General features: G+C 42.1%; 1 protein-coding gene across 1 annotated transcript; it reads left to right on the top strand.

Moving 5' to 3' along the window:
* Window positions 1-9,855: 9,855 nt before the first annotated feature.
* LOC112631635 (MFS-type transporter SLC18B1-like) lies at window positions 9,856-11,334 on the top strand. The gene is made up of 2 exons (XM_025397067.1): window positions 9,856-11,152; window positions 11,228-11,334. The coding sequence occupies exons 1-2, from the start codon at window positions 10,027-10,029 to the stop codon at window positions 11,332-11,334; spliced, it is 1,233 nt and encodes a 410-aa protein (XP_025252852.1). The 5' UTR covers window positions 9,856-10,026.
* The last annotated feature ends 1,611 nt before the right edge of the window (window positions 11,335-12,945 follow it).

Genomic DNA, 12,945 nt, shown 5'->3' on the forward strand with positions numbered 1-12,945 from the left:
TATGAAACAGGAAATGGAATTGCAATAGTAAATCAATGAAACTGAAAGCTTGTTCTAGAAAAGGATCAACAAAATTGACAACTTAAGGACTAAACTGACCAACTAAAATAAAAGAGACAATTCAAATTACTAAAATCAGAAATGAAAGATGGAACATCACTGCCAAACTTAGAGAAATAAAAAGAATTAAAGGGGAATACTATAAATAACTGCATGTCAAAAAATAAGATAACGTAGATGAAATTGATAAATTATTAGGAAGCAACAAACTATTGAAAATGACCCAAGAAAAAGTAGATAATCTGAATAGACAGGAAAAATAGAAAGAAGACAAGAAATAAAATACATATAAGAATAAAAGATAACAATAAAAATAAGACTATAAAAAGTAAGACAAGAAAAAGACAAGAAAATAATAATTGTGAAACACTTCATATAAAAATCAGGCCCAGATGGCTTCCCTAGTGAGTTATACCAAACATTTAAAATAGAATTAATACCAATTATTCACAAACTCTTCCAAAAAATAAGAGTAGCAAATACTCTCCAAACAATTTGAAAAGAATAGCATTACGTGCAAGCCAGACCTAAAAAAGACATCACAAGAAAACAAACAAACAAAAAACCAAAAAACCTATACACCAATATATCTTTTAAATATCCATGCAAAAGTCCTCAACAAAATACTAGAAGGTGGATTATAGCAAAGCATTTTACAAAATCCAACACTCTTTCATGACAAAAATGCTCAGCAACCTAAGGATAGGAAGGAATTTCCTGGACCTTTTAAGGGCCTCTACAGAAAACAAACAAACAAAACAACTCAACAAATCCAAAATCTTAACTCACTGTGAAAGACCGAATGCTTTCCACCTGAATTAGAAACAAATAAATAGACACTTGTCTGTCCTCACTACTTCTATTCAATCTGGTACTGGAGATTCTATCTAGACAATTAGGTGAGAAAATAAAATATTACTGGAGAACCCACCCTTCTCAATATCAAGTTTACCAAAAAGCAACAGTAATCAATTAATATGGGACTAACATAAAGATAAACATATGGTATATCAGAAGACAGTTGAGAGTCCAGAAATAAATCTTTACATTTATAGTTAACTGAATTTCAACAAAGGTACCAGCACCATTAAGTAAGGGGACAAAGACTCATTTTAACAAGCGGTTTGGGATAACTGGATATCCACATATGAAAAATGAAGCTGCACCTGTACTAGCACCATAAAATTAACTAAAAATGGCTCAAATACTTAAATGCAAGAGTGAAAATTATAAAATTCCTATAAGAAAACATAGGAGTCAATCTTTGTGATCCTTGATTAGGTAATGGAGTCATATAAAGGAATTGCATTTAGAATACATAAAGAACTCTTAAAACTCAATAATAAAAAGACAAGCAACCCAATTTAAGAATGGAGAAAAGGTCTGAATAAACATTCTCCATAAAAGATATGCAAATGGCTAATGAGCACATGAAAACATGATCAAGATTATTAACTATCAGGAAAATGCAACTCAAAGCTATTATGTGATGTCACTTTACACCCACCAAATTGTCTATATTTAAAAAAAAAAAAAGACATAATAACGAGTGTTGGTGAGGGTACAGTAAAATTGAAATGTTGTACATTTCTAGCGGGAACATAAAATAGCACAGCTGCAAAGAAAATAACATGGAATTTCCATGAAAGTTTAAACGGAAGAATTACCATATAACCCAACAATCCTACTTCCAAGTATCCGCCCGAGAAAGAAAATATATGCCTATGCAAAATCATGTACACGCATGTTCACACCAGCATTCTTCACAATAGCCAAAAGGCGCAAATTAGCCAAACATCTTTCAAATGATGAATGGGTAAATCAAATGTGATGTATCCACATAATGGAATATAGTTTAACAATAAAAATAAATGAAATGTTAGCGGGTGTTACAGGAATAAGCACGGAAAACATTGCCCTAAGTTTTAAAAAAGCCACATATTATGTAATTCCATTTATATAAACATGTCAAAAACTTGGAAAATCTATACAGAAGAGGAGTGCTTTCTATAAGAAGTGGAAAATCTATAAGAAGAGAACAATAGTGGTTGGCTATGTCCGGGAGGTTGAGGGGAATTGAGGCGTGACTGTTAACAAGTACGGGCTTCCTTTTGAGATGGTGAAAATAGCATAAAGTTGATTGTGGTGGTGAATGCACAAGTCTGTGAATATACCTAAACCCATTAAATTTTACTTTTTATATATATGCAGTTTCAACTTTAAAATGAATTGACTGTTACAAGTGCTCGGTTCCTTATTTCCTAATTATAATTACAATATGTGATATTTCTTCAACGGCATTAAAATCAAGCCTTTGCAAGAGCTCCTCATAAACGGAAGGTAAGAATTTGGTATATAATCATACCACTGTAAAAGTTCTTTTAACTCTGAAAGCCAGATCTGGGAGAGAATAAATTTCTGTTGTTTTAAGTCATCCAGGTAGTGGTAATTTGCTGTTGGTTGAGTGCGTGTGTGTGTGTGGGGGGGGGGGGGGTGTATGCATGTGTGCACACTTGGGAATGGTGGTGTAATTGTGGAGCACACGGACTGAACTACTGAACCATGATGGGATTACAGCTACAGGACAAGGAGGTGCAATCACGTATCATTGTCCTGACTAATGGAGGCAACGGCTGGGTGTTCCACCTGCCCCTTCTTACAATAACTGTTTGGTGTCACTCTGTTTCAGGGTAATACTGTCTACAGCAGCTATTCATGCTAAGAGCTGAGTGGTGCCAAAAGTAATTAGCAACGCATTTGTCAAAAACAGTGTCTCAATTCAGGTGCTAGAATTTGGCAGAGGCCCTAGGATGATGTTGTATAACAATGTGTGTCGTGAGTCAGAAAACATATTGACGATGTTTCCGTTTAAAATTGTTTTTAGTTTTTCAAAAAACTGTGTCTTTTTAAGAAATATAATAAAGGATAATCTTATAGTTATAATTTTTCTCTTCAGTGTTCATACAAGCCCCCTGATAAAAATAAGCAGAGATTACAGTCCAGAATGATATTTAATTAATGTGTCCCAATGCAATATTTTCTAATCAAACGGGGAAGAGACACTCTATTTAAAACTTTAATTGTTACCAATCATCATGGGGTATGCTAAATAATATTTTCTGGTTACTTCAGTTTTCATTGGAATTTCAATTTCAATGGGCATAAAATGGAAGTTTGGGGTGACTACTGGAATCATAGGATCGTGGTCCCTGAAAGCACCAATAAGCAACCCCTCTTCAGAGGAGTGTGGGGAAAGCTCCTCAGTTAATCCATTAATTACACATTTGGTGTCTGCACTGGTAACTACAGTCACCCCCTCCCTTTATCCACAGGGATATATTCCAGGACCACCAGGGGACGCCTAAAATCCCAGATTGCCATCAGTTGAAATACATTGCTGTTCATGTCTTCCACCCACAAATTTAATGCCCTTTGTATGTTAACTAAGCATTTATCACACACTGTGCCTGTACGTTGTGCAGTTTGAGGTGGAACAACAAAACTGACATGAATTTCTTTCTCCTTCTCCACAATTTCAAGGACAGAAGATTCAGTCTTACAGGAAATCTTAGCCACCTGAGTATATAATTTTTTTTCTTTCCTCAAGTTAAGAACTTCTGCCTTTTCACTTAAAGGAAGCACTTAATAACTCCTCTTTGGCATCTCCAAATTGTCAGCCTCACTACTCTTGCACATGGGGCCACTATTAAGTAAAAAATAGGGTCACCTGAACGCCAGCTGCGATATCAGCACAGTCAATCTAATCACCAAGACAGCTGCTAAGTGATTAATGGGCAGGTAGTGTCCAAGACGTGGATACACTGGAAAAAGCAATGATTCATGTTCTGGGTGGGACAGAGCAGGGTGGGGGCAGATGATATCACACTACTCAGAATGGAGCTCAATTTAAAACTTATGCATTGTCTGTTTTTGAAATTTTTCATTTAATATTTTTGGATTCCAGTTGATCGCAGGCAACTAAAACCACAGAAAGCAAAACTGTGGATATGCAGGACGACTCTCCTCTAAGGCCCACCATCAGCTCAACATTAAAGAGCAATAGGGGAGCCATGGTCTCAGCAGTGGCTGGATCGTTGTCCCTGAGACCTGTTCTCAACCATACTTCCCTGTTCTTTCCAGAAGCTTAGTGTACCCAAATTGCTTACCACTATTCGGAAGTTAATTGGCAAATATCTTTCAAAATCTAAAACACATTTTCTTTGACACGCCAATTCCATTGCTAATAATTTAGCTTTGTTGATATTTTTAAGAAAGGCCAGGACCAGAGTGCAGTGGCTCAAGCCTGAAATCCCAGCATTTTAGGAAGCCAAGATAGGTGGATCACCTGAGGTCAGGAGTTGGAGGACAGCCTGGTCAACATGGTGAAACCCCATCTCTAAAATTAGCCGGGCATGGTGGCTCATGCCTATAATCTGAGCTACTCGGGAGGCTGAGGCAGGAGAATCCCTTGAACCCAAGAGGCAGAGGTTGCAGTGAGCTGAGATCGCGCCACTGGACTCCAGCTTGGGTGACAGAGTGAGACTCTGTCAAAAAAAAAGAAGAAGGAAAGAGGAAGAAAAGAGGGAGGAAGGAAGGAAGGGAGGGAGGGGGGGAGGGAGGAAGGAAGGGAGGAAGGAAGGCCAAAACAAAAACAACAACAAAACTCCTTTAATAACCCCTGACAACCCCCTCCTCTTGAACTAAAAGTGAATAATGAAATCCTACTGTGTTCCTTTGGTATTCGGCAGGCCACACAAAGGGCTGGGGGGCCTCTGCAGAGCTGGCTGGTATCTGTAAATTCTGTTAAACCTCATTCTCTGATCGAAACTCTACTTCATGTTTGTAAAATAATTTAAGGGTAAGCCCACCTTGTGGTGTCTGGAAATAATTTATATATTCCCTCATTTGACAGTCATGTAACACTCTTCTGTCCTGAGTCAAAAGGGTCACAATTGTATATATTTTTGTGTACTCAACTTCTACCCTGAGGAAAACAAAAAGTGTGGAGGCATTGCGAAATAAACCACCCGTGTGTACTAGGACGTGTTTCACCAGCCACCCAGTAGCTGTGGGCCCAAGACAGTCAGGGTGATGAATAAAACTTCATCCTCAGGCACTGAGTGGGTTACAACATAGAGAGATCTAGGAATTAATTAACAGCTCTGTCAGGAAGGACCAGTCTTTGTCTCTTGGTATCCTAAAATGTTCTTTTATTAATATCCAAGAAATCATAGTATGGTTGAATTCCAAGAAGAAATTCCAAGTTTCACAGACACTAGCAAAATATAGGTTCAAAATTGCATGCACACACACAAACACCCACACACACTCATCATGCAGTCACTCATACACACAGAAATACACATACATGGGTACACACACATACACACCCACACACACACACTCACACATACTCAGAGAGAGAAGAGAGAAAATCCTACAATTTTGGGTAACAGAAAAACCTAAAATACCTACATAGTCAATTAATAGAAAAACGATTAAAATAAATTATGATTAAAACTGATTAAAATATTTATTTCATAAATTATGAATTTCAATACAATGAAATGCAATCAACCATCAAACAGGATGAGTTGGTGCTCTATGTACTGATAGGAAATGTTCTAATATTTCATTAGAATAAGTACAAAGGTACATATGCCATTTGATTCTATTTGCGTTAAAATGAAAGTTATCTTGCTGACTCATACACAAAAATCCTTTCAGAAGGAACACTAAGAATCATGCCAATTGCTACTTAGAGGAGAGTGAATGGGGTAAGGAATTTATGACAAATTACATTTTGCTTTTCAGTGTAAGCCTTTATTTTTTTACTTTGTGCATAGACTAAAATTATATGTGTGTGTGTATATATATATATTTACACATTTCCATGCAGAGAGGAAACTGCTCCTTCACTTCACATCCCCACTTTGAGATCCCTTCTGTCTGATGCCTTCCCTGCGTGTAAGGACTGTTTCGTTTTTTAAGGCAGTTAATAACCATATCACTCCAAAATTGTTTAATAATAGGCTGTCTCATATTGGCGACTGTTTGGGAGTCTGTGGTGCTTCCCAGGACTGTCATCATGTCCAACGTGTCAACCACACAATCTACTTCTCGTTTTAACTTTACAATCCTTCATAGAAAGTTTAGTGCACAGTGGATAGAAATCAATATGTTGATATCATATGCAATCAGAATACCTTTCGGATGAAAAACAGCGAAGGTTTCAAATGATATTCACATCCATGGTTGTCACATTTGTGGGCCTTAAATGCCCACCCTGAAGACAAAGGGGACACAAAGAAAGACCAGTTGGAGATTGCCTCTTGCTCCCTAGGCTTTGAGGGGCTGCTTTTAAACTAGTTTGGTTTGGTTTAATTCACTGAGGCTGGTTAATTATTTCATTCTTTTTATAAACGCGCCGTGAGTGCCCACTGTGCCCTGGCTTGTTCCAGGTGCGGGGCATGCAAAGACGAACCAGGCTGGCTCTGAGGGTTTGCTCATGATGGCACCTGCTTCACAGCCTGTGGTCGGTGGGTCCAGCCAAGTCTCATCGCGGTGCATGTTTCCCAGGCCAATCCTGGTAACTCCTGAGTTAGCTCAGGTCCTTTGAGAAACAGGAGTGAAACCAACGTGTAAGAAGTCTATTGGAGAATATACCTGTGAGGGCTGAACAGGGGTAACACGGGCTGTCAGGGAGCACCTTCCACCACGGGTCAAGCCTCACCGCCTGAAAAGGGAGGGGCAGGAAGGAGTGGTGCAAAGTAGGAAGAGACTCAAAGGCACACTCTAAGAGAGGGTGGGCTCCTCCGAGAGGAGGCCTTCAGCTGAATCACCAAGAGGGATCTGGTGACTGTGGGAGTGGGGGGCACAAGCATCCCACGGTGCTGAGTCATGGGCTGGGGGCTGTGTGATGAAAACACAGCCCTGGTGTGAATACAGAGATCAGTCCAGAAAGGTAGAGAGTGAAGTTGTCAGATGACAAGCTCCCCAGGTCATAAATGTCACCGGGGTGAATAAAGCAAGATACAAAGAGGAACCTTTGGGGCGCTGATATTTGGGATGAGGAGAGCCAGGCAGGCATCAGAAGGCAAGTGCAGGTGTCCAGGAAAGGGGTCGAGTGACCCAGAGAAGGATGGGGATCAGGAGAATGACTGGGACTGGGATTCTGGGGTGAAGGGAGAGCCAGCAGGGGTTGGATGCAGACAAGGACAGACCCCATGGGACTTGCCCCTGGACGTGACAGGGAGAGGGAAGTGGGGGCTCCACAGCACCTGGGCTGGGCGCCTGGGCAGTGGCTGTCCCATCCACTGCTGCCACGTGGGCCACATGCGGTGGGGAAGCCCAGTGGGTTCTGGACTGGGTGGAGATGAAGGTTCACTCTGGGGCTTGTTACATTTGGGAACCAGCAGATGGGGGACCCACAGGACCAGCATAGTTGCTGAGGAATGAGAGGGAAACAGCTGCCTGGGGTCGGCAGCCACCTGCTGTCTTGAGAGCTCCACACAAGCACTGCTGACTTGGCTCCTGTGGGCGTCGGGGCACGGCTCTTCCTGCAAAGATGAGGGCGAGCGCGTTTCCCCAGGCCCAGGCCGGGTGGGGGCCGAGATCCTCAGCCTTGCTGGGCTGCCCAGAGAGGATGGCAGCGTCCTGTCTCTTCCTGCGGTCTCTCGCCTCAGGGTCTCTCCCCATTTTCTTTCTTTCTATTTTCTTTAACTTTTGGGTTTCGTCTTTTCCCTTCAACATTTCTCCATAGCTGTTCTTCTGTGACGGGGGTTGTGTCACCAATAACGATAGTTCTGCTCCTGTAAGAACCTCAGAGTTCTCTGAACGTGGTTATTTTATCACAAGGCTTACACCCTTTTAGTTCTACCCTGTGTGTTGGAGAGGGAGATCGCCACGTGTGGACCTGCAGGGCACGCAGGAGCACACCGCATGTGTTCATTTCACGAAGGCGGGGACTCAGTCCCCGGAGCTGTACACGGTCAAGGCCCAGGCCCTGCCTTCCAGGGTCCCTTCCGAACTCCAGGTTGGTGCAGTGGCCGCTGCTCGAGCCGCTTTGCAGACTTCCTTTATGCCCTCCAAGAGGAACAAAGCAAAAAAGTTAACTCACTTCTGCTCATAAAAGTCGCCAAATAAATGAAAATTCGATAATTTACTGCAGTGCATTCTAGGCAGAAAATGGAGAATTTGCGCACATTTTCCTGACTCCTTTCCCTGGTCCCACCTGTATCTCTATTACAAGGACAAATGGGGCTAATCTCACTGATGCGATTCAGCACATGAACATGTGTCTGCCGAAGCAAGAACAATTTAATCGTTGACCTGAAGCCCTGGCTGCAACGAACAAGCTTCGTTTTCCTAAGCAGAAGGCAGTGTAAGAGGGAGAGGCACTGAGACCAGCTGCACAAGAGGAGAGACCAGGCGTGCGTGGAGGTGGAGGGGAATTTAGCTTCTTTGAGAAACCTGGTGAGGAATAAAATGTACTTGTTTTCATCCGAGTTAGACTTGCTGGACAGGCACACGATTAGGGACACCATCCCCATTTCAGTCACGCTGTTCTGTGTCTAGCTATTAGGACTATGTGCCTAGTAAATGGAAAAATCACACCGTTTCCTCCTTTTAAAACAGAGAATAAAGATAGTTTGAGAGAATAAAGATAGCAGGTCGAGACAGAGCAATGAAATGTCCAGAATGAGGCATTTTGTTTAAGAGACACGCGTGAAACTCAGCGCTTGACGAGACAGGAAGGCAGAGCTTCACGTGCCATGGACCCTGATTGACAAGGCTTTTAAAGCACGGCTTCACTGTGACTGACAATCATACTGGGGAACAGATGAACAGGTAATTGCAGTTCTGTTCTATCTTTGCATAAATACTAGTGCCCTAAATAGTCCTGCCAGCTTGGAGAGAGATGGTCTGAACCGAGGCTGCCAACCAGAACCTCCATCCCTGTGGAGAGAAGGTCAGATCCCAAACTGCTGTGAAGTAACCAACGCTTTCAAACTCCTTAACTACCAGTGGGATGCACGTCGCATTTGGAGGCAGGAGGCCAGAGAGAATCCCAGACTCATCACTTACTCGTGCATTTCCCAAGGTGGGTCATTTGGACTTTGACTTTCAGTCTTTTCTCAGTTAAAATAGGATTGAAAACACGGAGCCTTCCTAATGCACGCAGGTTCTGTAAGAAGCACGTAAAACGATGCATACAGAAAAACTTGGACCATTATGATGGCTGCTCTCCAAATTCCATGAACACATTTACCACATTGTATTAAAAATTGTACATTTATAGGCTGGGTGCGGTGGCTCATGCCTGTAATCCCAGCACTTTGGGAGGCCAACGAGAGCAGATCACAAGGTCAGGAGATCGAGACCTTCCTGGCAAACACAGTGATATCCCGTCTCTACTGAAAATACAAAAAAAAATTAGCCGGGTGTGGTGGCGGGTGCCTGTAGTCCCAGGTACTAGGGAGGCTGAGGCAGGAGAATGGCGTGAACCCAGGGGAGGGCACTTGCAGTGAGCGGAGGTCATGCCACTGCACTCCAGCCTGGGAGACGGAGCAAGACTCTGTCTCAAAAAAATAAAAATAAAAATAAAAATTTTACATTTATTAAACTAACTAGTTAGACGGTAATTTTCTTAAGTAAAACCTTAGATAAATCACTGTTGTATCCTATGGATTTAGTGTAGTGCTGGTAAAAGCAGGAAATTAACAAAATATGTAAATGGAATAAATTTCAATGCTTATTCTAAATGCAGATTTGAAATCTAAGAAAGCTTCCAGGAAGGCTTTGCGGAGCTCCGGGCTGGGCGGATCGCTGCCCACGGGGAGTCGGGAATGCCAGGTTCCAGCTGAGCAGCGGTCGCCCGCCGGAGTGCCAGTGGCTCCTTGGAGGTCGAGTCCAAGGACGTGGCTTGAACCCGGGAGGTGGGGCGCAGGAGTCCACGCACCGGCGATGGACGCGCCGGGTGACCTGGAGGGCCCACGCGCACCAGGAGGTGATGATGCTGCAGGAAGTGCAGGAGAGACTCCCAGGTGGCTTTCGAGAGAACAGGTTTTTGTACTGATATCGGCAGCTTCGATGAACTTAGGTTCCATGATGTGCTATTCTATACTTGGACCCTTTTTTCCCAAGGAGGCTGAAAAGAAGGGAACCAGCAATACGATTATCGGTATGATCTTTGGATGTTTTGCTTTGTTCGAGTTGCTGGCATGCTTGGTATTTGGAAACTATCTTGTACATATTGGAGCAAAATTTATGTTTGTAGCAGGAATGTTTGTCTCAGGAGGAGTTACAATTCTCTTTGGTGTATTGGACCGAGTTCCAGATGGACCAGTATTTATTGCTATGTGTTTTCTAGTGAGAGTAATGGATGCAGTTAGCTTTGCTGCAGCAGTGACTGCATCTTCTTCTATCCTGGCAAAGGCTTTTCCAAATAACGTGGCTACGGTATTGGGAAGTCTTGAGACATTTTCTGGACTGGGGCTAATACTAGGTCCTCCTGTAGGTGGCTTTTTATATCAGTCCTTTGGCTATGAAGTGCCCTTTATAGTTCTGGGATGCATCGTTTTGCTGATGGTACCACTGAATATGTATATTTTACCCAATTATGAGTCTGATCCAGGTGAACACTCATTCTGGAAACTGATTGCTTTACCCAAAGTTGGCCTTATAGCCTTCGTCATCAACTCACTCAGCTCATGTTTTGGCTTCCTTGATCCTACTCTGTCTCTCTTTGTTTTGGAGAAGTTTAATTTACCAGCTGGATATGTGGGACTAGTATTCCTGGGTCTGGCACTGTCCTATGCCATCTCTTCACCACTATTTGGTCTCCTAAGTGATAAAATGCCACCTCTAAGGAAATGGCTTCTGGTGTTTGGCAACTTAATCACGGCTGGGTGCTACATACTCTTAGGGCCTGTCCCAGTCTTGCATATTAAAAGTCAGCTTTGGCTGCTGGTGCTGATACTAGTTGTAAATGGCATCTCTGCCGGGATGAGTATAATTCCAACTTTCCCGGAAATTCTCAGCTGTGCACAATGGCGTTTCACTCTCGTCACCCAGGCTGGAGTGCAATGGTGCGATCTTGGCTCACTGCAACCTCCGCCTCCCAGGTTCAAGAGACTCTTCTGACTCAGCATCCTGAGTAGCTCAGATTACAGTGCTTTTTTAGGACCAACGCTGGGTGGATTTCTGTATGAGAAAATTGGTTTTGAATGGGCAGCAGCTATACAAGGTCTATGGGCTCTGATAAGTGTCTAAATCTCAAAACATCCTCAGCACGGAGGAGGAACGAACTACTCTCTTGCCTAATGAAACCTAGTCTGATGGATCCTGGATTGATACAAAGTTGAGAAATAAATGCTTCTGGCCTTAAACATCACTGTAGGAAGGGTTTCTAAAATTTTACGCACAAAACTCCGTGGACCCCATGCCAGTGTCTTGGAAGTGTCAACGTGTTTTTGGATGATCTTGTATTGGGTTGTACTTACTGTGATACTGAAAAGCAGTCCTGCTGAACTAGCTATATTTGAAATATTAAGTATGAAAGGGATAATTAAAAACAAGCAAAACAAAACAAAACAAAACAAAACTTAGTTTTTAAGTGACCAAACTTGTCCTTGAAGATGTTGTTGTTAACTTGAGTTAGTTCTCATTTCCTCTGTTTATTTTTTATTCTGAGTACACTAATTCTGTGAATGTACTTTTTTATGAACAGGGAAATAAATGAACTAATTTGATATGCTCTAAATGTATAAAGGTGCTTCAAAATATATAGAAACATTACTATGAAATCAGTTTTTAAAAGATATACTTTCTCTTTGTCCTGAGGTTTTTCGGTCTTGTTCAAAAGGAAGAATTCTTGCCTGCCATACAGAAACTCTCTAGCACTCCCTGGCTTTAAACATTTCTAAAAAGTCTGTTTGTGTGAAAAGTACAAGAATAACAATACTTACAACTTCCATTTTTGTAACTTACGTTCACTTATGATCTGGATTTATAAACATTACTTGGTATAACGTTGTTCATTTCCTTTAATGTCTCTGTTTTTTGGTTCTGCCATCTGTTTTGTTTTTGTTTTTATCCATATTCTTGGTAGATGTATTTCATCCCTAGAGCAGGTCAGCCTCCTTCCCCTAATGCAAATGCTTGTTTTGTTAGGGAAGGGCTTCCTCCAACTTCGTGTGAAATCCATGATGTTGTTAAAGTGAATAAATGTCTATTGTGTAACTCTCAAAAAAAAAAAAAAAAAAAAAAGAAAGCTTCCAAAACCATAAATAGAAAGTTTCTATTCACTCTTCTGTTCATTCATGGAAAGTCCAACAAGAACAAATGGGTGGAATTCTCTTTTCAACACCGTGGCTGTTCCTCTCCGTAAGAAGCACAGGAATGGTAAAGTGGGTAAAAATGACAATCCTATTTGCAACCAAGATTACAGTAACTAAAAAGTGCATGCTGCTAGGAAATGTCGCTGAGGTCACCTTCCAGCCAATTGCTACGTTTTCTGCTCCTTCTGCAGGTTCCGCTGTGACTTCCATGGAGCCAACCCTGCTGGAAGCAGGTTCCGCTGTGACATCCACGGGGCCAACCCTGCTGGAAGCAGGTTCCACTGTGACATCCATGGGGCCATTCCTGCTGGAAGGATTTGGGCCAGGAGGTTATGATCTTCAGTGTCTCCACTCCTTACCATTTCTATTCTTGGAAAGTTGACTAAAATAAACCATAAAATTATCTTGGAAGATGAAAAAATAAGGTTCCCAAAGTGCTGTGCACACCTGAAATGTGAACGATTGGGAGAGTTGTTGCCGGTGAGAGACCCATCTTTGTTTCCCCTCTTGGGTGGCTGCTGCTGTGTGCTGTTAGCCAGAGAGG

Source organism: Theropithecus gelada, chromosome 9, assembly GCF_003255815.1.
Source record: "Theropithecus gelada isolate Dixy chromosome 9, Tgel_1.0, whole genome shotgun sequence".
Taxonomy (NCBI): Eukaryota; Metazoa; Chordata; class Mammalia; order Primates; family Cercopithecidae; genus Theropithecus; species Theropithecus gelada.